The following is a 27,798-nucleotide window of genomic DNA, read 5'->3' on the forward strand; positions in this document are numbered from 1 at the left end:
GGAACTCCTACATCTCAGATTCTGTGAAAATACTGCATTATTCCTTCTAGATTAATTTTAGAATAGTACTTTTTTGATCATAAAATTTTTTCCCATTGGGAAACGAAAAAGTTTCATGGGTGTTTGAAATTATAGAATAAAATACAGACCGTTTACCTTGTCATTTCAGAACTGTCAGAGCCCAATCACAAACACATTTTTCAGTTTATTTATACTTATAGATCTTCCTCAACTTAATAATGGGGTTATGTCCTGATAAGCCCATTGTAAATTGAAAATCTCCTAAGTCAAAAATGCATTTAATATATCTGACCTACAGAACATCATAACTTAGCCTAGCCTACCTTAAACATGCTCTGTACACATCCATTAGCCAACAGTTGGGAAAAATCATTTTTTTTTTTTTAAAGAATGAATGTATGTATGATGTATGTATGTATGTTTGTATTTATTTTGGAGAGCACACAAGCATGTGCTCTCCTGTGAGCACAAGTGTGCGGGGTGGGGAGAGGAACAGAGTGGGAGGGTGAAGGAAAGGGAGAGAATCCCAAGCCGACTCCATGGTGAGCATAGAGCCGGATGTGGGGCTGATCTCATGACCCTGAGATAAAGACCTGAGGCAGAACCAAGAGTCTGATGCTTAACCAGCTGAGCCACCCAGGTGCCCCCAAAGCCAGTTTTATATTAAAGTGTTAAATGTCATGTAATTTATCAACTCCCATACTGAAAGTGAAAACAGAATGTCTGAGTACAGAACAGTGGTTTACTCTGGTGATGGTGTGGCTGACTGGAAGCTGTGGTTCCTGCCCCACATCACGAGATGTCATCATACTGCATACTGCTGACCTAGACAAAGATCAAAATTCAGAATTTGAAATATGGTCTCTACCAAACTTATTTTGTGTTCATAGCATCATTCAGTCAAAAAATTCTAAGTCAAACCACTCTAAGTCCGGGATCATCTATATTCATTCTATTTTGGTCCAAAATATCCTCTATTTAAATAGTACTTTATTTCCTTAAACCTAATTTCTGTTTGGATGAATGCCCAAATTTATGCATCTGGCAATGGCAACAAACATATCCTTCAAGGTTCAGTGAATGCAGTGCTAAAACCTCTACCATTTTATCCTTATCAAGGGCAGGATTACAAACACAAAGAAAATTAACCAAACTAATACAACTTTTTGAAGATTTCCTAAAGGCCAGTATTCTGTTCTTCCATAAAACCCTAAATTTACCTGTATGTAGTAACCAGTTTTTAGCTGTTATGAATAATGTATTGTACACTTAAATTTGATCACATCACTTTATTACCATAAGATTCTTAGAAGTGGGATTAACGGATGAAAGCATATTAACATATGTGTACCTATTGCTACATTGCTAAATTACTTTCTAAAAAGGCTATACCTTATATGCCAACTTTAATGGATAACACTTTATTGCATGTTACTACATGCAGATGGAGAATCCCTGGCTAAAGAAATTGGAATGATTTCAGTTATTTAAACGAAAAAAAAAATGTAAAAGGAAAAGCACATTGTTTAACCTACTTAAAACTCTGCTCAAAAATCTCAGCTTTGAGTAACACACGTCCCGCCTCCTTCACTGTTGTCACCGAGGCCCAGACCATCATTGTCTTTCACACAGGGTTGAAACAGCCTCCTAACTGGCCCCTCACATTCTGCCCTTGCCCCTCCAGTCGCTGCCCCAAGGACCCTTCTAAAACACCAGCGTATAATGTTCTTTGCTCAAAACATCTGGTAGATTCCAGGTTATCTCCCTAAAAATGAAAAACAAAGTCCTTCTAATGACCCACAAACTCTTCCATTTCTATTTGGCTTCCCTCTTCTCATCTCCTCATTACCCCTGGTTGCTCGTCTTCCAGCCTCACTGGCCTTCTGGCAGCCCCTCGGAGAGGCTGGACTTCTTCCTGCCTCAGCCTGGGCTGAGCTGGCCCGCTGCCTGCAAGTCTTTTCTCCAGGATACTCACATCCTCACCTGCCCAGATCTTAAAGAGAACCTTCTGGCTACGGACTACAAACTCCATTACTGGGGCTTACTTGCGCTCAGATTTCTTATTGGACTCAGCAAAAGGAAGACCCTGTCAGGGGACTGGCGGAGAGGGTGAGAGCAGGCAGGCCGTCTCCTTCCTCCCTCCCTCCACCTGGGCTGTGTGGAGTGTAACAGCCCTTGGCTAAAGCCCCCCACCTGTGACTCCAGCTTCTGCTGGCCTTAGCAAAACTGTCCTTTCCTTTGCCTCTCTGTTCCAGGGTGGCAACTGTCCTGCATTGCCAGTCTGTTAGTTCACTTATCTCTCCCCTCCACCCCACCTTGTGTGTCATCTTTTTTACAAGAAGTTTTCAGGTGCCACTTCAGTTTGCCAGCCAGTTCCTGTCAGGACCGAACCCTTACGCCATCCTGTCCAAACTTGCAACTCCCCTCAACACTTGCTATTTCCCTACCTTGCTTTGTTTTTTCTCTGTCATTTACCAAATTTCATTTATATATTTATATGTATATATATAATATACTTATTGATACATAAATGAAATTTGATATATATAATAAATTTAAAATATATCAACTACTGTGTGTATATATATAATACATATATAATATGTATCACAATCAACTACTATGTGTACATATATATGTACACATAGTTGATAGTCTGCTATCAGTTAGTCTGATAGTAGTTGACATATATATATATATATATATATATATATATACACACACACACACACACACATACATACACATAGTAGTTGATAGTCTGCTTCTCCTTTTAGCATATAAACTCCATCAAGGCAAGAATTTCTGTTTTATTTGTCAATTGTCTTCAGCACCTTAACAGTGCACGGCACCCATGGGAATTTGACATATACAGTTGATCCTTGAACAACAAGGGTTTGAACTGTATGGGTCCACTTATATGTGGCTTTTTTTTTTTTTTTTAATAAATACAGCACAGTACGGTGAATGTAATTCCTGTTTCTTATGATTTTCTTAACACTTTTTCTCTAGAATATTTGTTATTGTAAGGCTTCCAGTCAACAGTAGGCGCTTACTTAGTAGTTAAGTTTCAGAGGAATCAAGGACTATGTATGGATTTTGAATTGCAAAGCAGTCAGTGCCCCACCTTCCATGTTGTTCAGGGGTCAACTATGTAAGTTTTGAGTGAATACAATGAATGACCTACTTATCTAGCTTCTAAATTTATAACTCCCTTCTTTTGAACTTGGAAATAAGTACTAAATTTGTTTTGTCAAGTTAGTGTATACATTCTACAAGTCAGCACCGAACCCACTATGGGTTGGCCACGCAGCCAGTGGTGGATACAGACGGAGCCTCTTGCCTTTCTGGAGTTCCCCTTGATGACAGTTCTGCTACAGTCTTCTCAGGACTGATGGTTTCTATACTATCTGAAAATAATAGTTGTAGATATTTTAGGTTGTTTGCTTTATTGCACATTATTTTAGCAATAACAATACTGTTCAAGATCCAGCTCAAATTTCAGCTCTTTTCAGACTCCACCCCATTACTCCATCCCATAATGATTATTCCTTTCTCTGAATTATTTAACGTTTTTTAAATGCATGATATGTTTGCTGTCTACATCTTAAAACATCCTTGATACCTTTTTTCATTTAACTCCTACTATAGCTCATTTAACACATGCCGTTTTGAACTTTATATTCTCCATTGCAGCTAGTGCAGATTATATAGATATAGACAGAATGGTTAGTAGTAGTAGTTCAGTGGGTGATTGTTCATGCTACTTATTTTAATTTGAACAGCAAAAATTTCTATTCTATAGGGACCTCTTTTTTTTTTTCAAATTAAAGTTTTATGTAAAAGTTTTTAGAAGATTGGTTGATTTTTACATGCAGATATCTTTTTCTCCTGTTTGGAGAAGAGATTACTCATTTTCTTGAGGCATTTATATAATTATGATGAGGTGTAAAAGTCTTTTTCAAATGCATCTTTGGGGATGCCTCGGTGGCTCAGTGGGTTAAGCCTCTGCCTTCGGCTCAGGTCATGATCCCAGGGTTCTGGGATTGAGTCCCACATCGGGCTCTCTGCTCAGTGGGAAGCCTGCTTCTCCCTCTGCCTGCCTCTCTGCCTACTTGTGATATCTCTCTCTCTCTCTCTCTGACAAATAAATAAATAAATAAAATCTTAAAAAAAAAAAAAAAAGTCCTTGGGGCGCCTGGGTGGCTCAGTGGGTTAAGCCGCTGCCTTCGGCTCAGGTCATGATCTCAGGGTCCTGGGATCGAGTCCTGCATCAGGCTCTCTGCTCAGCAGGGAGCCTGCTTCCCTCTCTCTCTCTCTCTGCCTGCCTCTCCTCTACTTGTGATTTCTCTCTGTCAAATAAATAAATAAAATCTTTAAAAAAAAAAAAAAGTCTTTGCATGCAGGTTAGATCATGTCTCTTAGGTACATGGAGGCATTGCTGTTTTTTCAACAACAAAAAAAACCCCAAACTGAAGAGAATGGCATTTGAATTTGGCCTTGAACAAAAGAGGTTTTATGTGGAGAAACTTCTGAATATGAATAATTATTATTTCCAATATTCAGGGAAGAGGAAGCATCTTAAAAAAAGGTTGGGAGGCAGTAAAGTAAAAGAGTATTTTTAGGAAAACAAGTATTTCCAGGAAAACAAGTATTTCCAGGAAAACAGTCTGGCTGAAACTGATTCAGTTTATAGACTGTCTTAAATGTCGGCTAATGAGTGTGGACTGTTTCCGTATTAGAGGGACAATGGAGGTCATCGTACTAGGTTTAGTTTGCCAAGATAACAGGAAATAAGTATTTCCCCATTAGTTTTCTTTTTTTAAAGATTTTATTTATTTAGTTGACACAGAGATCACAAGTAGGCAGAGAAGCAGGCAGAGAGAGAGGAGGAAGCAGGCTCCCTGCTGAGTAGAGCCCGATGCGGGGCTCCATCCCAGGACCCTGAGATCATGACCTGAGCTGAAGGCAGAGGCTTAACCCACTGAGCCACCCAGGCGCCCCTCCCCAATAGTTTTAAAACATACCCAATTAAAAATTGTACATGTTATCATGAAAATGACAGATTGTGAGCTTTTTATATATGTCTCTAAGCTTTTTGCATAAGATCTTCTAGCATCTTTCCTGAGTTCAAAAATATTTATAGTACAAAAAATGACATTTTTCTTCAAAATTGTGTCCAATTCTTATAATAGGTCAAATAGGGTTACATACTAGCCTTTTTACATTTGTTCATTACAACTCAGTCTCTAAATACTAAATGGCTAAGATGTATTTGCAGTGATTCTCAGTTGGTAACTTTTCTAGGAGCCTTGCGGTTTTATTTTTTTAATAACAATATGCAAACATTCTCATACATGAAGCATGCCCCCTTGAGCTGCCTGGCTCCCGATGCACAGCCCTAGCACTAGAGGGTCAGTTCTCATGCAGACCTCCTGCACAACTTGATGTGAATTTCAGAATCATTCTTGAAGACCAGACTGTCAGAGAAATTAGGTAACTTTTGACTCTGTTTTGGACAAAAGAATTTGACACACTCTCAATAATGGGTTCTTAAAAGTCAATATATATTTCTTGGAGTATCTTTTAAAAGGTTCTAGAATCAGTTTTACTTAAAATCTTGACATTCATACAAATTTATTTTGACACGTAATGTTTTATGCTAATCAACAGTATATAAAGTATTAAATATCTAAACACAAAATTGTAGGTGGTTGAGCATGTGATGGTATTTAATAAAAGAAATACATCCATGAATGACTGTTTTCCCATATTCTTACCATTTGTGCCATGAAAATTGGAAAATTACTAGATTACCCAGAGCATTTATGGAAGGGAGAGGCTGTGCCTGATTTTTTTGGTACATCCCCTCACTGTACTCAGTCCACAGCTCTGTGTGAGACATCTGTTGAGGTACTATTTAAGTCCTGTGGCATCTGGCATACGGTATTCTTTTCTGCTATTTAGCAACCAAGTACAGAAAAAATCTTCACAATGTGTATCAAAGATTCAAAATGAAAAAGTATGTAAAGTCAAATTTATTTTAGGATATAGTAGTTTTCAATTGTTTGGGTGTTAAGAATAGCTAACATTGGGAAACTGTATTCCATAAAAAGAAAAATATGATAAAATGACATTTGGTATTTATATCCAGATAATAATGAAAGGTTGTTCATACCTTCATTCGCTCTGACCTTTTCCTTTTGTTACCCCCCTTAGCCTAATGAGTTTTGAGAAGTAATTTTTCAAAGAAAAGGACTTTTCTTTGCTAGAATCACATTCTTATAGAAACTGTGGAAAATTAGAGAAAAGAATGAAGACTAATAATTACAATGTTATCACCTAGGAATAATGACTAAATAACTTGTTACATGTTCTTCATAGATTTTATTTTCCTTTCCACTTCCCATTTGAAAATGTTTTGTTTCTTGAAGCGACCCACTGTTTTATGGCCTGGTAATTGCAAATTGCTGGCATTTGGATTTGATTGCTTTTGCTTATTGACCTTGTTTACCATGTTTTAAGAACCCTGTTCTAAGTGAATCAGGATTATTTAAAAGACAGAGGCTGATATATATTTGTTTCTCTTCTTTTAAGTTATTTTTAGATGAAAAGCTTTCTTAATATTATTTTTTTTTTATTATTGAAGAGACACATTTAAGGGGTCTTACTATATAATTAACACGAAGTCCAAAACTATATGAACTAAGAGTATTTCTCCAGCCTTAATGTAGACAGATTATGACATTTTACTTTCTTTTTCAATGTGTGTGCATTTTGCAGTTTTCTCTTGTTAGCATTCTAGCTTTTGTTTTGGGTGTTGTAGGTTTTTGGGTGTTTTGTGTTTTTTTTTGTCATGGTTAAATGGATTAAGATTTCCTTAGGGAACTGGGGAAGGTGGTGATACTACTATTTCTTTGTTCCCAGTTTATATTCTGAAAGATACCGGACCCCAGAGGGACACATTCGTAAGACTGAGAAGACCTATTCCATGCTAGACATTCATCCAGTGAGCACTAGAGAAAGTTGTGTTAATGCCACATTAAGATAGGTTAGCCATATAATAGCCAATAATACTGTCAACGACAGTATTATTTTTAGCTCTTTTTAGCACTTGGCTTTTGAATAAAATTACTTATCTAGTATAGACTATCATGAAAGGAAATGTTAATGAGCTGCTTTCCTTAAACATTACATTATTCCTATAATTTTTGTTTGTTTTTAGTTGTGACTCTTCTCCTTGCAGGATATAGGCCTTTCTAGGACAAGGCTTCATCTTTACTGTACCAGTTTATGCACCCTGTATACAGTAGGTGCTAATAATACTGCTCAAGGAATATACTATATGCTTTGTTTAAGGCAGCCAGCTGGAAGGAAACATGAGGTCAGTAGACATAAAAATGTCTGTGGTGCCTGACTGGCTCAGTTGGTAGAGCATGCAACTCTTAATCTTAATCTTAATCTTAATCTTAATCAAGATTAAGTTCAAGCTCCATGGTGGGTATTTTCTTAAAAAAAAAAAAAGTAATTTAAAAATGCTTGTGGTCTTAAAATCCCACTAATTTTATTTATTTTTATTTATAGACATGCTTCCATCATTTCTTCAGAAAGCTGAAGTTGTCTCTGAAGCTTCTAGAGAAACTTGTGTAGCTTTGAGTGATTGCCTTAATCTCTTCACTAAACAAGAAGGGGTAGGTAGTTTGTAATTTAATTTTTCAATAATTTAGTGTCACATACTGGATCATTCAATAAATCACTGCTTTCAAATTGACCAAAGGTAGGAGAAAATAGTCTTAATAAAGAAAATGAAGAGTTGATTTTCACTAAATTTAGAACTCCTTCATTCTTGATTAAGCCAGATGATTCTGATATAACTTGTATTCAAATCTAATTTACTTATACAGCTGTATTTATCGACCACGGTTTAAAATTCTTCTCAGAGTTCTTGTGGCATTTCAACAAGAGTGTTGTGAAAATATTGTGGAAACCAAAGGTTTTATATGAAAAACACATATTTTTCTTTAGAAAATAGAGAGCTGTTACATTTACCCATATGAGTTGAGCTCAGTGGATTAAATATCTTATGTTCTTTTCCCCTTGCTCTCTCCCATTCACTTTTCTAAATATTAATAAGAACGATAAGTTTATCCATTAATAATTCTTTTTCTGAGGACTGAAAAGTTGTAAAGATGTGTTTTGGTTGTCTGCACTAGGGTTTTTCTTGTTTTAATTTTTTTATGATGTTAAATGCAAGCTAAGCAGCCATAGGCTTTCTCTTCCATTTTGTTAAATTCTCCATATATGTTCAGTCTTCAGCTTTTTAGAATAAGACACCAGATTTCTCATTCTGTTTACAATTTATTTGTACCTTTTAATTAGATACTAGGTTTTGGTAAAATAAGATAGATGAACATGATTTTGTATGTTTCTCTCACATATAAAGATCTAAAATTTTATTTTCTTGTGATTACAGTGGAAGCCCTGTGAATTCAGATAAAAAAATTTTTAAACACCAGCTTTGTTATGTACACCACAAATTCCATATTTTATTTGGAGAAAAAAATGTGAGTGATCCGAAATTCATTTAAAACAAATTTACAGAAAGTCTTTCAGTAACTATCACAGGAAAACATAATTTTTCATTAAACATTTTAAATGGTTAATTCTTCCAGTACTGTTTGAAAGCATCCCCTCTCAGCATTTCTATTTTTGGTGATTTCATATTCTAGGTTATTTAAATGAGGCATGATTTAGTGATCTAAATAAATCTAAATAGCATTGTTCAACATTTCTGAAATGAACAAATTGTGGTGTCTAGTAATTCAGGTAATATTTAATACATTATAAAACTAAATTTCATTAATGTCTCTTAATGTAGTACCTGATGGATGTATCAATAATGTCTATGTTTTAGTTATGCATTGTTTCAAGGTAAATTCTAGATTAGAAGCAATTTAATTTCTGGAGAAATTAAATTAAATTAAATTAAATTATGCTAATTTTTAAACTGTTTGCTTAAAATATAGTCTAGGTGGGGCGCCTGGGTGGCTCAGTGGGTTAAAGCCTCTGCCTTCAGCTCAGGTCATGATCTCAGGATCCTGGGATAGATCGGGCTCTCAACTCAGCAGGGAGCCTGCTTCTCCGTCTCTCTCTGCCTGCTTCTCTGCCTACTTGTGATCGCTGTCAAATAAATAAATAAAATCTTAAAAACAAAAACAAAATATAGTCTAGGTAATTACCTCTCTGAAAATCCAGATGTGCAAGAGTATATTAGGCTCAAGTTTAAACTAATCAGATTTTTAAATCTGTCGTGAGGATTAAATAACATAATATAAGCAAAATACTTACCATAGATCCTGATACATAGTAAGCCCTTTTGAGTAAAAATGAACAGTTACTATAGGATGCTATCTAATTAACACTTGTGACCCCCTTTCTCTGATGGCATTTTTGAGCTTTTGTGTCTTTAGCTATTTAACTCATTTTGGGAGGAGGTGGTATTATCTAAAGAAAATTTGAGTGTTTGTGGAATAATTGTGTTCTTTTCATCCTTATTATGTATTATTCAAGTGTCAAAGGGCTACTGAAGTTCTCTGAACCTTGGTATTTCCATCTTTCAAATAAAGGAGACCATACTGTAAGTCATTAACAGGCACTGGTCTGAAAGTCTAATGGACCTTTTTAAAATCTCAAGTCTTTTTCCTAACCAACCATGGGCAAGTTTCTGTAAAATGAAAATGTATAAACAGCTCAGTGTCAGATGTGGGGGTCAAATGTATATAGATGAATAAGAACTGTGTGGCACAGGGTACTTATTTAGGAAATTGCATTTATTGCTTCAAATTTGTAAAGTAGCTTTAAGATTCTTTTCCAGTAATGCTATAAAATAGCAATTCTGTGAGGTTCTTTGGATTTCTTTCTGGGAAATAGGATTGTAGACAATGGAAAGGGACTCCAAGTATTTAAAAGACAAATGGCATCATTGAAGGTAGTTTTTCATATGGCTAATACCTACAGCATAGGAATTTAATAGTGTACTTGAGGGGCGCCTGGGTGGCTCAGTGGGTTAAGCCTCTGCCTTCGGCTCCGGTCATGATCCCAGGGTCCTGGGATCGAGTCCCACATCAGGCTCTCTGCTCAGCAGGGAGCCTGCTTCTTCCTCTCTCTCTTTCAGCCTGCCTTTCTGCCTACTTGTGATCTAAGTCTGTCAAATAAATAAATAAAATCTTAAAAAAAAAATAGTGTACTTGAGGTCATCACAGCATAACTAGGTATTGTAATGCTTTATTATCTGGAATCATAAATAGTATTTCTGCTATCTAGAAATTTGTTAAAAGAACAGTCATAAGCTTTGAACTCACAGAGACCTGGGTCTAATTCCATGTTCTGCTCCTTAATCTCTCTTTGCCACAGTTTTCATATACAATTACCTTTTCAAAATGGCAATCAACCAAAAAAGAGTGTTTTGAAAAGATTGTATGATCATCTTGGCAAAAAACCTTGTCTGCTACCTGGCATGTAATGAGGATCCAGTAGATCTAAGTAATCCCAGCCCCTGTTGCCACAAAACTATTTTTATTCTAATATTTGTGATGACAGTTCTCTCTCTCTCTCTCTCTTTTTTTTTAATATTTTATTTATTTATTTGACAGGGAGAAAGATCACAAGTAGGCAGAGAGGCAGGCAGAGAGAGAAGGGGAAGCAGGCTTCCCGCCAAGCAGAGAGCCCAATACGGGGCTCCATCCAAGGACCCCAAGATCACGACCCGAGCCGAAGGCAGAGGCTAAACCCACTGAGCCACCCAGGCACCCCTGTGATGACAGTTCTTTTAACTGTTATGCATTTACATCTTATACTAAATTTTTAACAATTTTATCTTTTCTGGGGGCCTCAGCATTGTCCTTTTGTCCATGTTGTGTGTTCATAATTACTCTGATTCTTAGCGCAGAGATGCCGTCAGAGGATAATATTTATAGAACTCTGTAATTTGACTCAATTGCCCAGTCCTGCTAATGCTCTTGAATTCACTTTTGCTCTTGATGGGTTTTAAAATTTTTTTCTCTTGATTTTTAGCTCGGCTTTGTGCCTGTCTAGAGCAGTGGAATACTGATCCCTTCTGGTTTACTCCTTTCTCATGTTGTTTATGAAAAAAGAAAACCAGATAACCAGACTTGGCCAAATTCTGTCCACAGTAAGAGCAAGCTGGCTCTGGATGAGAAACATAGGGGTTTACAATGAGGACAGGCCTTAGTGCCTGGATTTGGGGCTTTCTATTTCTGCGGTATGTGAGTATTCTTTGTTTATTTGGGGATGATCTGATATGACCCAGATATTCAAGGTTTCCATAGACCTTAATAAATGAGGTGCATTATGTAGGCATATTTTACTTGTAAATAACACCATGTTGTTGAAAAAAAACCTGCAAAATATAAAGCAAGCTGTAAAGCTTGTGATTGATTTACTAAAAGGAAACTTATTAGGTGTTTTTATAATATAGGGGAGACATTAGAGAATGTGAATGCCATAATATGTATTTAACCTTGTTTGAGAGTTCTATTCAAAAGGCTAATGGGGTGCCTGGCTGGCTGGCTCAGTTGGTAGAGCACAGGGCTCTTAATCTCAGGGCCATGAGTTCAAGCCTCATGCTGGGTGTGGAGCCTATTTAAAAAAAAAAAAAAAAATTCTAAAGCCTAGAAACTGGCTTCATGAATTATTTTTGTTTCTGCAGTTTACCTCACTGTGTCATAAGTGGCTAAAATGTCACACATTAACATCAGTGGTCCCCTTCTTGTTCTGTGTATCATCGAGCTCCCTTTGATATTAATCAAACCAGTTTTTCTGAAGTAGGAACTTGCTTACTTAAAATTAGTATAAGCTTACTCATAAAATATTTTATGCTTCTATGTTAAATTTCCTTACTGCTCAAGAGCTATAACCCAAAAGTATGATTGGGATGATAGTGATGCTAAGTTTGTGGTGTAATGGAGAGATCTGGACCTTAAATTGGACCAACCAAAAGGTATTGCTACTTTGGACCAGCTGCTGGTATCTTTGGAGAGAAACCATGCCCTCCTTTGAGCTTCCAGCTCTATAACGTCGAGGTCTCTAATATTCATTAGTTTCCTTGGCTGTTCAAAGGCCTTTAGTCATTTTGTCCTTCATTTCATTTCTTTGTCTTTCATTTCTTCCTGGTTATACCTTTTGGGCGCTTATCTCTCTGTCATCCCTTCAGTCTCCTCCTCTCCCTCTGCTCTCAGCAAAATTCTTTGTTAAACATACATGGAGGCAGTGACTATATTTGCTGCCAGTTCCATGCCACTTCCAACCCCCAGTCTCTATCTTTTTTCTTTCCTTTCATTGGCATCTGCCTCCTTCTATCCTGCTCGAAAACAGCTTCTCTTTTCTTTTGAATCTTCTACTCCCTTAGAGCTTCTGTCTCCCTATATTCCTTTCCAATTCTATTTTGGAAAATGTGATAATTTCTGTTTCTACTTTATTCCTCAACTAGCCCACTGAAACCATTCTTGCCAATAATCTCCTTACTGCTAAATCAGAGGCTACCCTTAAATTACCTTGCTCGTCCTGTGATGGATCTGGCATTTGACCACTACTTGCTTTTTGGAGTTCTTCTGTGATTTCCATGGTGCCTACCTCTTCTCGCCTCTCTTTCCCTTAGCGCAGCTCCTCCTCAGTTTTCTTCTGAAGCATCTTTTCTTCTGCCTGTGCCTTGAATGTTGGTGTCCCTGGTTTCTGTGGATGGCCTTTTCACTCAGCATTCTCCTTGGATGATCTTAGCCATTCCTTCAAACAGAAATCCATGACGACTATGAAATCGCCACCTTAGATCTCTCCTGAGCTATGAACCAGTATATCCAGCTGCCTTTTAAACATGAGCATATGATTATAGCACAGGCATTTCAAGACCAGTGTGTCTAAAGCTGTATTATCCATTCAACTCAGAGACAGAATTACCACGTATCCGGAACCCAAGCCAAGATCATGGAAGCTGTCCTTAGTTCATCTTTCTTCCTTATTCCCCCACGCTTAATCAAATTCTGTCATTTTTCCTTCCTGTCTCTCAGCTGTCTGTCTCCCTGTCCTCCCTCTCCTCCTACCTAACACTCAGATCCCCCACTGCCACTCTGTGAGGATAAAGCTCTCAGGATTGCTCTGTTGGATGACTGCCACTATTTCCTCATCCCAGGTTCCATCCTTAAGAACTGGCTTAGATACCCCTCCTAGTCTAGGGGTCTTTGCTGTTGTAGCACTCACCACATTGTATCATTACATATTTACTTGTCTGATTATATATTTACTTAAAGAGCCCCTTAAGTAAGCAAGTATATCATAGTTATTTTTGTAGCATCTGTGTCTGGTATAGTACTTGAACTGCAATAGACCTTTAATGTCTGAATGAGTTTGAGGACAGGTTTAATGTTGGAACAAAAAGTACTCCACCCCCACCAGAGCTTGATAGTTAGCTAGAAATTTCATTAGCCTGAACGTCCCACTTAAGTGTAGTATTTAGGAGGTGGGTTTTAATGTCCTTTGAGTTTTCATCTACCCTTCAAGCCTGGCTGGAGTAAGAAACCATCTCTTCCATATAAGTAGCTTTTACAGTAGTAGGATTAATACCGTTGTTTTCCTCATTGCTCAAATGGTAGCCTAGAAAATGCATAAAAAATAAATACATGAAAAAAAATAAAGTCCAGTTCAGTCTTTGTTGTGGAATTGGAAACCTCCACTCCTAAGTGTCAGCCTGAGTAAGGGTCAGTTCTCTTCGAGGCGCAAGGGTCCAAAGTGGATTCCTCTGCTTTTCCCTGGGGGCGGGCTGGCCATTTAGAAGTTGTCAGGGCCCGGCGTCGCCAGGAGAGGGCTTGAGCACACAGCCCGCTCTAGGACCTCGCAGGAGCCTCCGCGGGATGCACGCAGAGCACGAGTAGCAGTTTCCTTACTTCCTTCCCGAGAATTGCGGGCCAGCAGTCCGCTCGCTCCTTTGGAGGGGCCGTGTGCTGGCTCTCGAGATCCCGGGCAGGTCTCCACCTGCGCGTCGGAGGAGCGGCCCCGCGGGAGGGGGGCCGGGAGAGGAGGGACTGGACGACGACCGCGCGGAGCCGCCTGCTGCAGGCCATTCAGCGCGCGGCTCGCACTCTCCCGGGCGAGCCCTGGAGGAGGGCGGCTCTGGCTCTGCGACCGAGGGGCGCTGCACCGACCTCTGGTGGCCCGAGGGCCGGCGCGGAGTCTTGAGCCGTAGGCGGCCAGGCTGCGCCTCTCCTTGACCTCAGTGGAGCCGGGGCGGGCGGAGGAAAGGTGACTTAGGGAGACCTTGCGGTGCCGCCCTGGGTCGCGCCTCTGGGCTGGGCTGGAGGGGAGGCGCAGGAACAGGCCGAGCGCATTTGTGCTGGAGCTGGCAGAGGAGAGCAGGGCGGAGTGCGCCCGCGGGGAACCCCAGATCCGGCCCAGGTGGGTGAGTGTGTGTGCCCGCTGGGGGCTTTGCGAGGTCAGCTTCGGGACTGCAGAGGACACGGGCGGGGGCGGGGCGGGGGGGGGGCGGAGGAAGGGGGAGGGCGGCCAGACGAGATCTAGGGATGTGAGTAGATCCAAGAATAGTTGGACTCCTTAGTGTGGAGCCGAGTGCGGCGGCGGGCGAGTGGGGAGGGGTGCGTGAAGCGGGGGGACCCTTCTCTCCCAGCCTGGCCAGGGTCTTTCTGCCGGCACGGTACTTGCGTCGGGTTCCCACCAGAAGAGCCACTGAGGGGAAGAGACTGGACAGGTTTTTTTGTTTTGTTTTTGGTTTTTTTCGGCTAAATATTGGTAGTAGGTCAAGTGGGGCCGGAGTGGGAGGAGTAAGGCAGTGAAAGACGTTATTGTCCTAAATAACCTTCCAAGTTAGTGATTTTTTGCATGTCTCTGCTCTGGCTGACATTGAGATGAACTTACCATCCGCTGTTCCGAGGCCGCTAAAATTCCAAGGAAATGCACGAGTGGATTGAAGAGAGAAAGGGAAATTATACTGGGGCTGGGGAGTGGGGAGGGAGGTAGCTTTGAACTTTGTTTTGATTAAGGATTTTTGATTACTCATAGGCTTTCTTTGTAGCCTAAACCAGTGAGAATCACGTTCCCCAGCACTCAGAGCATGTGGCTAGTTGTTTTGTGTTTTTTTGTTGTGCTGGTTTTTTCTGGATTTGGAGGGAGGGTAGTAGGAAAGCAAAGATGCCAGGGAAGAGCTCAGTACAGCGTTTGAGAGTTATTAAAGCTATTAAAAGTTTCTCAATTTTAATTAGGTTCAAAGACAGAATGAAAGCATTTTGATTTAAAGACATAGGGTATTTTAGCAGGAATCTTTTTCACAAGAGAAAAAAATGCTTGAAATGCGTGTTGGTGGAGGAATGTGTAGGCTAGAATATGGGTATCTAAGTGTAAATTTTCTTCTCGGTTTGAGGGCACACCGAAGTTAATCTCTGGTCCAGATAATATTTTATTTCAACCATGAAGCTGATGACTTTGGTAGGTTAGCTCGGTTTTGATTGAGTAGATATTTAATCTGAACATGATGACCAGGGAGCTTTATCAGCCTTTGTTCTAGTACTACTTTTACTAGACTGGGATCTTAAAGGAATTTTGTTTCACTGTGAATATGATTTCAGGACTCTAGTCTCCCCTCTTTAGAACCTCTGTAAAGGTTAATTTCAGGGATTTTCTTTGAGGGTCAGTGTGACCCACATAATTTCTGTACTCCCAGTTGTACACCTTGCAGAATGAGGGAAAATTTAAAAGTTCATTAGATTTTCCATAATAAAAGCACATGGGTGTGCTGCAGGGTAGTATATAAATAAAGCCAAACACGTTTAGAATACTGTACATAAAATAATCGTATAAAACAATTATGTAATAGCATGCTCTAAGCTATGTGAACAGTTTATAACATTTGCCATCTATGTTCTTTAAAAAGCTTTTATAAATTTATTTGTATCTTGGCATTCAAATATATAATTGTGTTTATAAGCTCTGTGAGAATTATAAGAATTTTTAATTCCTTTAAAAAATTGAAATTTAGGGACACCTGGGTGGCTCAGTCGGTTAAGCCGATGCCTTCTGCTCAGGTCACGATCCCAATGTCCTAGCGTCGAGTCCCCCATTGGGCTCCTTGCTCGGCAGGGAGCCTGCTTCTCCCTCTGCCTCAGCCTGCCTGTGCTCTCTCTCTGACAAATAAATAAAATCTTTTAAAAAAAAATTGAAATTTAGATTTTTTTACTTGGTCCACATTATTCTACGTTATTCCTAAACTTTTAGTTTGTAGTAAAGTCAGGAAATATATTGCAAATTAATCTTGGAAGCAGGAAGGACACAAGTTAAATGTTTTAATGTTTTTAATGTATTTAATAGGAAGTTTATGTAGCATGAAGCTACATAAGGTTTTCATTTTGATAATTTGTGAGGCGAACGTGATAACCACTACGCTACGGAAACCGGCCCATTTTGATAATTTGTGAAGTATTTGAACAAAAATACATAGGGTTGTAATTATTTCAGCAATATGAAAGGGAGAGGGAGTGTGTGTGTGTGTGTGTGTGTGTGTGTGTGTGTGTGTCTTTGTGTCTTATTAACCTTGTCATGCTTGGTATGGACCCAGGATCTTTTCCTAAGTTTTTGCATCACAGTAGTACCAAGCCTGTAACCTGCCTGCAATTATATTTGTCTTATATTTCTATTAGAGAGTGCAGTGCCTGCTTTATATTCTGTCTGATGAATTTCAAATGAGGTACAGCAGATACAATTTTCTTCTCATTTTAATGTAAGAGTGGTAAGGATATAACCCTTATACATTTTTATAATGGTCCACCATTGATTTGATATCTGTTATTTTATGTCACATGTTTTCCTTAATTTAGTATTTACAGAGTGTTTACCTTGTCAGATACCTTGCTAAACTGGTCAAGGCTAGATGAATAGAAGAAGGGTTTTCTTAAAAGGTTTTATCAAATATCCCTAAAGAGTTTGAATATTATCTTGGGCTGTTAGAATCACTGTAAAATTTTAATCGGGAGACATTTAATCAGATTTGCTCCTTATGAGAAGGATTAGAGGAAAGCCTCAAAACATGGTGACCAGGTGCAGGAATTCAAGAGAAAGATAATCAGAGTCTGAACCAAGTTCAGACTTCCAAAAGGAAAGGAAGATACAGAGCAGACAGACTTCTGAACCAAGTTCAGACTTCCAAAAGGAAAGGAAGATACAGAGCAGACAGACTTCAAAGATGACTTGTTAGGAGCTGATAATAGTTGAATTTGAGGAATGAAGAAGATGGAGTTGTAGATGACCCCCACACTTATGGCATATACATCATTGGATGAAAGGTGACTGAAGAAGGGAGTAAAGGGAGTGGGGGAAGAATGAGTTCACCTTTGGACTTGGACATGATGACATCCAAGTAAGGGTGTCCTTATTCATCCAATAAAAATTTATGAATTATTAGTATTGGAAGTCACCTGAATAAGCAGGGAGCTTGAATAAAGAATATCACATATGAGACCTATAGCTTGAAAAAGTTTGAAATCAAAGGATTGAATACTGATATTAAAAGGCAAGTGGGAGCAAAGGAAGCCAGTGGACAGCACTGAGAAGCAGCAGCCAGAGAGGCAGGAAAAGTCCAGAATATTGGAGGCCATCGGGGACAGTCAGGTCAAGAAGTTGAGGTAACAACTGAAATATGTTCATTATGGTCTTGGATGAAGGAAGCATGACCCAGGAAGCTAGATGGTAATGAGCAGCAGAGTACATTGGAAGAGAGAAAGTAGAAATAATGAAGATAGACTTATTTGGTTTCTATAGATAGTTATAATCTATGAACAATTAGAGTTTTACTCCTTTCTTTCAATTCTTACATCTCATTTATTTTTCATGTTCCTAATGAACTGGCCAGGGCCCTCAGAACAATGCTGAATAGAAGCTGAGATGGGGGAAATCCATCCTTGGTTTTGAAAAAAGACACACTTCTAACGACACATTATTAAGTGTGATATTTAGTAAATACCATTTATCAGATAAATGTTCTTTTTCATTCTTATATTGTTGAGGTTTTTTTTTTTCAATCATGAAAGGGTGCTGCATTTTCTCAAATTCTTTCTGCATTTTGTAAGAGAATCATAGGCTTTTCTTTATGAAGGTAGCAAATTATGTATTTTTTAAATTATATTTTTAGACTTTTTCTAATGATAAGCTATCTTTCTGTACCTGGGATAAACCTAATTTGGTCATTATATATTATCTTTAACATTCTCCTCGATTTGGTTTCTTTTGGATTTTAGTATCGTTTATGAATGAGATTGGCTGATAATTTCTTTTTTCTTTTTTCATTTTTTTTTTTGTTCTGTCCTCATCAGGGTTTACTATCCAGGTTATGCTGGCTTCATAAAATGAGTTTGGAAGTATTCTGTCTTTTGCTGTTCCCTGGAAGAGCAAATTAAAATGGTCTGTTCCTCCTTATAAAAATCATCTTCCTGAGATTTTTAAAAAACTATTAAGTAGACATAGTTATGGTCATAGGACTATTTTAGTTTTCTCTTTCTTTTGGGGTCAATTATGACAAGTTATGACAGGTTCCAGAAATTTATTCTTTTCATTTAAAGTTAACAAAATTTATTGTTATAAGGTTGTCTTTTATTATCTTCTTTATTTATTTTGGATCTGTAATTAAATATTTTTTTCCTAATGTTTTCCACTTTTTCCCCTAATATTTATCTGGATAGTTCTAATAAATTTCTCCTTAAAAATCAGTCTCAGTAAGTCTTTGATTGTTTTTCAGAGAACTCTCTTTAGCTTTTATTTGTTGCATCTTTTTCTTTTAAATTAATTTTTATGGTTACGTCTATCACTTTTCTTTGAGTTTATTTTTTTCCTAGTATCTATATATTTATTATCCTCTGTCTCGTGGAAGTGGTTATTTTAAAAAATAATGGTCTTTTCCAGATTTCAAGTTGTATGTTTCATAATTCTAGTATTTTATAATTTAGGGACTATATTCCTGCCAGTTTATCTGTTACTAGATTTTATAGACTCTAACAATGTATTTCTTAGACTTCAGCTTTCCAGACTGAAGACTGCTAACATATGTAGAGTACTTCCCTTCTAATACTTAAAACATTTGAAACTTTTGCCCAGGTTTTAACTACTTTCCATTTTTTTTTTTTCTCTTACATGACTCCTTATTTTCATTGGTTGGCAATTCTATTTCTCTTCCCAACTTGCTTCTCACCTTCTTTTTTTTTCCTTCACCCTCACAACTTCTTTTTTGCCTCTCGACAGTCTGCGCAGTGGAAGAATGATCATCATTCCCTAGCCTTCTCTCTTTTTTCAACTGTCTTTCCAGTTTTCTACCCCCATACTTGGAGGATTTTTTGGTGTTCTGTTCAGCGTATTCCATCTTGCTCTTTCCTTCTCCTCACAGCCTTGGCTCCAGCACCAAAGAAGATAAAGCAAATAATCTGTATCTGATTTTCTTTTGATGCTCCGGGGTTCACGCTTATTTACCACATGATCTTTGTTATTCCTCACACACGCAGTCTATCCAGCTGCTGCTGATGAAGTCCGGGCACTTTGGGCAAAAGCCTCGCAAGACAACACAGATGGTGGAATAGGGATCTGCTCTTATTTAGATCCTGAGGCTCAAATGCCAGTATTAGTGACTCTCTTCTTGCTGTATGACTCTGGGTAGCTTATTCCAAGTCCTCGTGTTCCTCCCCTGTAACACAGAATTATTAACACAGCCCCCTTCTCTCTACTTCAGGAGTTGCTGTGAGACTTAAATAAGGATAATCCATGAGCTTTATAAGAGACAGTCTTCCCACGCTTTATTTTCAGAAAAATATCTTGAAAGGATTTTGTGCTCAATTCAGGGGCAGAGAAGTGGAGCCAAAGTGGCTTGTGGCATGGGGTGCTAGATCAAAAAAACCCTGCTGGGAGGCAGTAGGTGTCCAAGGAATGAGAGGAAGCATAGAAGGTGTGCTCAGTGGTTGAGATTCGGGGAGGGGTCTGTCCTCTGGTCAACGGGAACTGGAGATATAGACATGTCGTTATACCCGGTGGCTGGATACTGTCCTTTAGAGACATCATTACCTATTTATTGTTTGCTATATTCAGGATACTGCCTTTTTGAGCTTATGTGAGAAATCACCCTTCACCTACAATAATGTTTCTACAAAGGAGATTTTGTTGTTGTTAATTAAAAATTAAGTTTGTCAACTCTTCTTGGTAAAATGTGGTACTTGGGGTAGAAATGATTTAATTTTTAATATTTTCCTCATTTACTTTTGTTGTTGAAGTTTGTGTTATGGATTAGTTGTTTAAAATCCTAAAGTCATGGACTCAATCTTAGATTTTAAAGCATCTAGTCTGCTGATCCTCAAAGATGTCACTGGGGTCTGGGGCAGGTACATAAGATGTATGCTCTACAGAAGACAGACACAAGTAAAAGCACCTCCTTATTCACTAAGGTACCTTCGTAAAACATAGTTTGAAATAGTGATATAATTGGTCTGTTCACCTTTGTATTACAGATGAGGAGAGTAAGGCCTGGAGAGAGAGACAGCTACTTCCCCAAGTCTACATAGCTAAGTGGGTGGGAGCTGCACTTAGAGCTAAATTCAGTATTCTGCGTCCAATCTAGTTAGAAAGAACAGCCTCACTGTATCACACACAGCCTGAATTAGGAAAATTCATGCATTAGAGAAGAGAGTCTACTTTGTTTCAAAGCTGATGTGGCCATCTACTAGCTAGTATCTCAATTTGACAAAAGGATACTAGCTTTAGAAATAAGCAGATCAGAAAGGATGAATACCCAACTTTTGTAGCAACATGGACGGGACTGGAAGAGATTATGCTGAGTGAAATAAGTCAAGCAGAGAGAGTCAACTATCATATGGTTTCACTTATTTGTGGAGCATAACAAATAGCATGGAGGACATGGGGACTTAGAGTGGAGAAGGGAGTTGGGGGAAATTGGAAGGGGAGGTGAACCATGAGAGACTATGGACTCTGAAAAACAATCTGAGGGTTTTGAAGGGACGGGGGGTGGGAGGTTGGGGTACCAGGTGGTGGGTATTATAGAGGGCACGGATTGCATGGAGCACGGGGTGTGGTGCAAAAATAATGAATACTGTTATGCTGGAAATAAAAATAAATTTAAAAAAAAATAAAATTAAATTAAAAAAAAATAAAAAAAATAAAAAGAAATAAGCAGATGGCCAAGAATATTGCAATGTCTTCAGATTTTGCACAGAATACCTGTATTCCAGGCTCTCAGCAGGAAATGCTGTCTTTTTGTGAAAACTGTACTTGATAGAGGTCACATTTTTAGAAAATACTGAATTCATCCATTCCTCTGGATAATCTGTATTTTATCCTAAAATTAGACTATCAGAATGCTATAGCCTGGGATATACTTTCTTGATTTTTCTGAAAAATAGCCCTTGCTGAGTTGTAAATTGGAATTACAACCTCAATTTCTACTGAGGAGCATCCCCCCCCCCAAAAAAATAGCTTTAATGAAATTATTGATTATTTTGTTCTTGAATACTCTTAATCCCCTATACATAACCCTGCAAAAAAAAAAAAAAAATTAGAGCTAAGAGCAAAGAGGGAGTTTGTTTTCCCTAAAGAACTGATAATTTTTTTTTCCTTGTGGACAATTAAAAGGGCATAATTATATTTCTCTTTCTGTTTTGGCCTTGAGAGAATTCAGAGCCAGATTGGTGGCTTGTCCACGGTATCTGTGTAGGCTCCATCGCTTGGAGGTCCTACACTACTTGCCTTGTCAGTAACTGTATTTTCATAGCCTTCCAAGTTGAAAATCACTGGATTACAGCATTCTCTTGTGAATTACTTGAATGTGATTGTGCCCCAGAGTCCATTCATGTATGATGATTCTATTTTAGGATTTTTCTGCAAGTAGTAAACACTAAATAAATGGTTGTTACAGTGTTAAAAACAGATTTGTACTTTATACTGTGGTTTTACTTTATGTTGAGATATATGCATTTTGATATTAATTGACTTTATAATGGATAACTTCAAGGATCTAAGTTAAAGTATATGGCAAATGTTATAATTGGACCCCCCCCCTTTTTTTCCCATACTAAGGCAAATCAAACTCTATGTATATTTGACTAGTTGAAAAAAAAAGTTTTCCTTCTTATTTTTATTTGTGGTAAAATACAGAGAGCATAAAATTTATCATTGCTGTATAAACGCATAGTTCAGAGGCATTAGGTACCTTCTCAGTGTTGTGCAGCCATTGTCACCATCATCTCCAGAACTCTCTTCATCTTGTTGTTTCCGCTCTTAGTTTCATATAAACTAAAATTCTATACCCATTAAACAATAATTCCTCATTCCCATCTTCCCCCCAGCCCTTGGCAACCACGATTCAACTTGCTGTCTCCATGAGTTTGACAACTTTAGGAACCTCCCGCAGATGGAATTACTCAATATCTGTCATTTTGTGCCTGGTGTTCTTCTCACTTACCATAAAGCCTTCAGGGTTCATCCGTGTTGTGTAGCAGGTGTCAGATTTGCTTTCTTTTTAACGCTGAGTGATATTCCATTTTGTGTATATTTTCCTTCCCCATTTTCCTTCGCATTTTCCTTCACCACCCATCATCGATGTTGCACTTGTGCTGATTCCACCTTTTATCTGCTGTGAATAGTGTAGCTATCAACAGGAGTGTACAGGTACGTTTTGGTGCCTCTACTTTCAGTTCCTGTGATTAGGGACTCAAAAGTGGAATTTCTAGATCAATGATAGTTGTCTTCTTCATTTTTTGAGGACTTGCCGTACTACTGTTCATAACATCGTTTTCAAATTTCTACCAACAGCGCATAAGGATATTACTTGTTCTATAGCCTACCCAATACTTGTTTTCTCTTGCCATTGTTTCCATATAGTAGTCATCCCAATGGGTGTGAAATGTGGAAAAAATTTTTTCAGTAAGTAGAGTTAATCACTTTTTTTTTTTTAAGATTTTATTTTATTTATCTGACAGAGAGAGATCACAAGTAGGCAGAGAGGCAGAGAGAGAGAGGAGGAAGCAGGCTCCCCGCTGAGCAGAGAGCCCGATGCGGGACTCGATCCCAGGACCCTGAGATCATGACCTGAGCCGACGGCAGTGGCTTAACCCACTGAGCCACCCAGGCGCCCCGAGTTAATCACTTTTTGATCCAAAGGTCAACCCCAGGTTTGACAGACTGTCTTTTCCCACATTGTCCCATAATTGCCCTGCAGAGCCATGATTTTCCTTTATTTTTCAAACCATTCAAAAGTTGCCCTTGTTGAAGTGTGGTGGAAGGCACACACCCCTGTCTCCCATATGTCCCCATCTTTTTTCCCTCCAGTTAGTAAAAAAGCAGCTGCACAAAACAAGGATGATTCTTGGTTTCCGTGGACTTAAGACTTGGCTTAGGTCTAAATATCCATATTCCACTTTTATTTTATCTTTCTGTACTTTAGATAGCAAATGTTTCCTTTCCATTATACTTTGAAAGATCATTGCTTAATGGATCTTTTTATCTTGTCTACAGAGTCAGCATAGGAAAATGAAAGTTAAGATATATTTAAATCACCACAGATATAAAATATGAAACAAGGAAATTGATATACTTAAGAAAAGTCAAGCCTACCTTCGCTTGTCCATAGGAACTAATAAAGTAAAATATCAAAACCAGAAAATGATTAACCTGAGCATTTGAATTGAACAGGGAATTTAACATATTCTATAGGGAAATTATTTGATAGTTAGCTATATTTAGGAGGACAAAATTTCTATAAACCTTGAAGTCAAGGGAAAATTTTAAAATAAGATAGAAAATTGGGGGAAAATGTAACCACAAAAGGATCTTAGAGGGTCATCAAATTTTCCTCCATTTGTAAGAATCCTCTCTTCAGCTTCCTGCCCAGTTAGACAGTCATTTTACGTGCTCATGAACTTTGTCATCAGTGGATAGACAGGCAGTGTACTCTAGTCCTTACGAGCTTGATGCCTGAATCACATAGACCTGGGTTTGAATACCAGCTCTGTCACTTAATAGTTATGTGATCCTAGGCCAATCATGTAATCTCAATAAGCTTGTGTTTCATCATTGTTAATAATACCTACCTCACAGGATTGTGGGAGGATTATTTGAGATAGTATGCCAAGTATTTATCATGATTTTGACATATAGTAAACACACCTAGATTTTAGCTCCTGCTCTTCCAGCTGATGATATGATTATTATACATGAGTTTTCTCTTAGGATCACCCATTCCACTGTAGGAAAGCTAAGGATACTAGAAGGTTAGACCTTCCATTAAGGTGTAGCTTTTTCTATTTTTCTTTTACTTCTTGTCTGTACTTTGCAACACCACAAAAACATGTGTTCTGTCTCCTGTGACAATACCTCTGTTACTTGGAGCAAGCAGTAAATTCTTTTCTCCCAGGCCAGACATCTCCAAGTTCCTTCAACTGTCAGGCTTTCCAGATTCTTCCTTTTCTTACTCTTCAGCAATCTCTCTGTGTTTCTAAAACTGTGTCACCCAGAAACAAAGCTGATATTCCATGTGTAGTTTGGGCACGGAGCATGGTGTGTGTTTCTCTGTTGGCTTTCTATCCTCCTGGAGGGAAAGAGTCTCTTCCGATGGGAAGGGCCCTGCTGCCCTACCTCTCAGCCTCTCTTATGCTTAATACCCTACCCGCACCCACCTGCTTTGTTCTGTGGACTGTGCGCTGGGGTTGGGGTGGGGAAGCCTCCTGTCCCACAGACTTGGGAGCCTCTTTCTGCTCAGAATGCCAGAATGTTCCCTTTTCATCTTCCTGGAACACATTTCTCCCTGGTTCTTGCCTGGTTCTCTCCCTTACTTTTGTCAGCCTTTAACTCAGTTGGCACCTGATCACTGAGTTCTCTGGTCTGCCTGTCTCCAGGACTTTCTTTCCCCTTCCCAGCTTCATTTTTGCTTTCAGGGTTTTCTAACACACTAAACACCCTCCCCCCCCGCCCCCCCCCGCCCCAGTAGACTGTAAGTTTTCTGAGTGCAGGTATTTTTGTCTGTTCTGTTCATTGCCAGTCCTCTGCAGCCTGTAATGCCTGGCATGGTGTAGGTGGTTGGCGAGTATTTGTGGCTTGAAAAGCATGACTCTTCTTTGCTTAGAAGTTGTATCATACTGGGCTTGGAAATGACACTTGGGCAGCAGTTCATAGTCATGGGTCAATTTTTTTAGATTTTGAAAAGAAGGAATTTTTTTTTTTTTTTTTTTTTTTTACGATGTTATTGTTAGAGCGAAAGCACCAGCCAGGGAAGGAGCAGAGGGAGAGGAAGAAGCAGACTCCTTACTTAGCACGGAGTCGGATGAGATGCAACCCTGAGATCATGACCTGAGCTAAAGGCAGACACTTAACCGACAGAGTCACCCAGGCACCCCCAGAACAGAAAAAAATTTTAAGTGCTTCACTTGATGGAAAAATAAGCCACATTCATTGTTTTAGGACTTTAGGATTTTCAAATAGTTTTGTTTGCTTTATTAACGTTTTACATATTGATGTGATTTCATCTTATGTGCTCATAAGATTTTTATGTTCTGTAAAAACCAGTGTAGGTTTTTAAAATAAGAATATCTGTTCTTTAAATCTTAACAGAGCTTCCCGGGTAGAGAGCTTAAGATAAATTATCTTTCCAACTTAGAATGGCCAGACTCCCAAACCAGGTGCTTGGTTTCTTCCATGCGCCCTACAAAGATTGTTTTCTCTTTGCGCCAGGACTTGGAAACTTGGAAAGCACTGCTTGAAGATATTTAAAATGTTGTCTTCAGATGGAGTTGCAACCCACTGAATTGTGATTCTGTTTTATGTTTTTGTCCTGGGTTGAGAACTATGAAAAGACTTTGTAAAACAATAAAACATCAAAATTCTGTAAAAACAAAGTTAAGATCTTTCTGGACTTAACAATGTTCCACATGTACAGAAAGGTATTTCCAGAGACCGAGCTGAAGGCATTAGAAAAAAAAGTTGGACGTCAAGGTTTAGCTGTATAGTGGAATGGTCAGCAGCAGCAGAGAGAGAGCTGCTTGTACTCACAACGATGTGAGGGATTCTGAAAAACATTGTGCTTAGTGAAAGAAGCCAGACACAAAAGATTGTATTGTACATGATTCCATTTATTTGAAATCAAGAATAGACCAACCTAAAGCATGGTTCTAGGAATCAGAGCAGTGGTTGCTGATGCTGGGGGTGAGGAGAACAGGAGAGTGACTGTAACGGAGCACAGGAGAATTGGGGGTGGGGAGACTAGAAATATTCTGTATCTTTGTAATGGTGCTAGTTACATGGGGGTGCTAGTCACAATTTTAATTGTGAAAATTCAAGAACTATACATTTAAAATGGATTTTACTGTATATAAATTTTAAAAATTCACTTAAAATAGACTTGGTAGGTGTTACATCTATATATAACTTTTTGTAGTTATTTTCATCAACAGAACTCTCAACTACAGAGGACTTGAATAACTTTTGAAAATAAGCTTTGTTTAGATTATGATTAAACTTCTGTGCTTTTAAAAATGATTGTTTATACCTCTTGTGGCCTGTCTCGAAAAAAGAAATTTATTTCGAGGGTACATAAAATATATAAATCTGTGGTGAGTGATTACATAAGAGTAAGCTATTTTTAGGTAGAAGCTTTGCAACCATAATGAGACAGGAGTGTGCTTAACAGAATCTCAGTTGGGATTTTCATACTAGATGCCTCAGAAGGCTATGCATTCTGCACTGTTGGAAAGTACCTTTCAAACCTTTTCTGTTTGAGGGAATGCCAGTTTTTACAAATTTGATGCAAACATCAATTCTTAAGTAGACCTATTTAAAGATATTTTTCTAATTATAAAGTTATGAGAGATATATGGAAGATACACAGGAGTATACAGAAAGCTATTTTCTGTTAAATATGGAGAGACATATAAAAACCAGAGCCCAGCAAACCACTGGTGGGATTTTGGTATATCTTAGTTTATGCATATTTGCAAACCACAAATACAGGATATGTTACTGTTTTCTATCCTACATTATTTTCAGTGCTTTCAGAGTGAATATTTTTCTTTTTCAGACATACTCTTTGAAAACATGTCTGCATAAGAAGTGAATTATTTTAACTCCCATTATCAGTATAGGAGTGGTCTTTTTACTATGCCCTTACTCCTACCCAATATTATTGTTTTTACAATTTTACTGAGGTATAACTGATGAACAGTAAACAACATATTTAAAGTGTAACTTAGTTTTGATGTATGTTTCAGTAGTGAAACCATCAACCCAATCAAGATAAAGACACTTCTGTTACTTCCAGAAGTTTGTTCTTGCCGTTTGTATTAGCTCCCACTTTCCCACCTCCCCCAATACACAGGCACTGTTGATCGACTTTCTATCACTGGGGTTCAATAAGCATTTTCTAGAATTTTATGTAAATGGAATCATTGGAGGTGTAGGAAGTTTGGCTTCTTTAATTCTACATAATTATTCTGAGATTCATCCATGTTGTTGCATGTACCGATAGTTTGTTCCTTTTCATTGCTGAGTAGTTGTCCATTTCGTGGTGTCCCACAACTTTTCCCCCTGTTGGTAGACATATGGTGTTGTTTCCAGATTTTGACTCTTGCAGATAAAGTTATTAGTATTTGTGTACAGGTCTCTTACAGACATAATATTTCATTTCATTTAGGTAAATACGTAGGAATAAGTAGTATGGCCAGGTCATAC

The 27,798-nt window shown here is 38.4% G+C and overlaps 1 protein-coding gene across 1 annotated transcript in view; it reads left to right on the plus strand.

The window, feature by feature from the left end:
- Positions 1–27,798, plus strand: part of OSBPL1A (oxysterol binding protein like 1A) — a 230,070-nt gene that overhangs the window by 93,536 nt on the left and 108,736 nt on the right. The window contains 1 exon segment of the mRNA XM_032309390.1: positions 7,606–7,712. Within this exon segment, the coding sequence (XP_032165281.1) occupies positions 7,606–7,712 (107 nt within the window).

Source organism: Mustela erminea, chromosome 13 (assembly GCF_009829155.1).
Source record: "Mustela erminea isolate mMusErm1 chromosome 13, mMusErm1.Pri, whole genome shotgun sequence".
Lineage (NCBI taxonomy): Eukaryota > Metazoa > Chordata > Mammalia > Carnivora > Mustelidae > Mustela > Mustela erminea.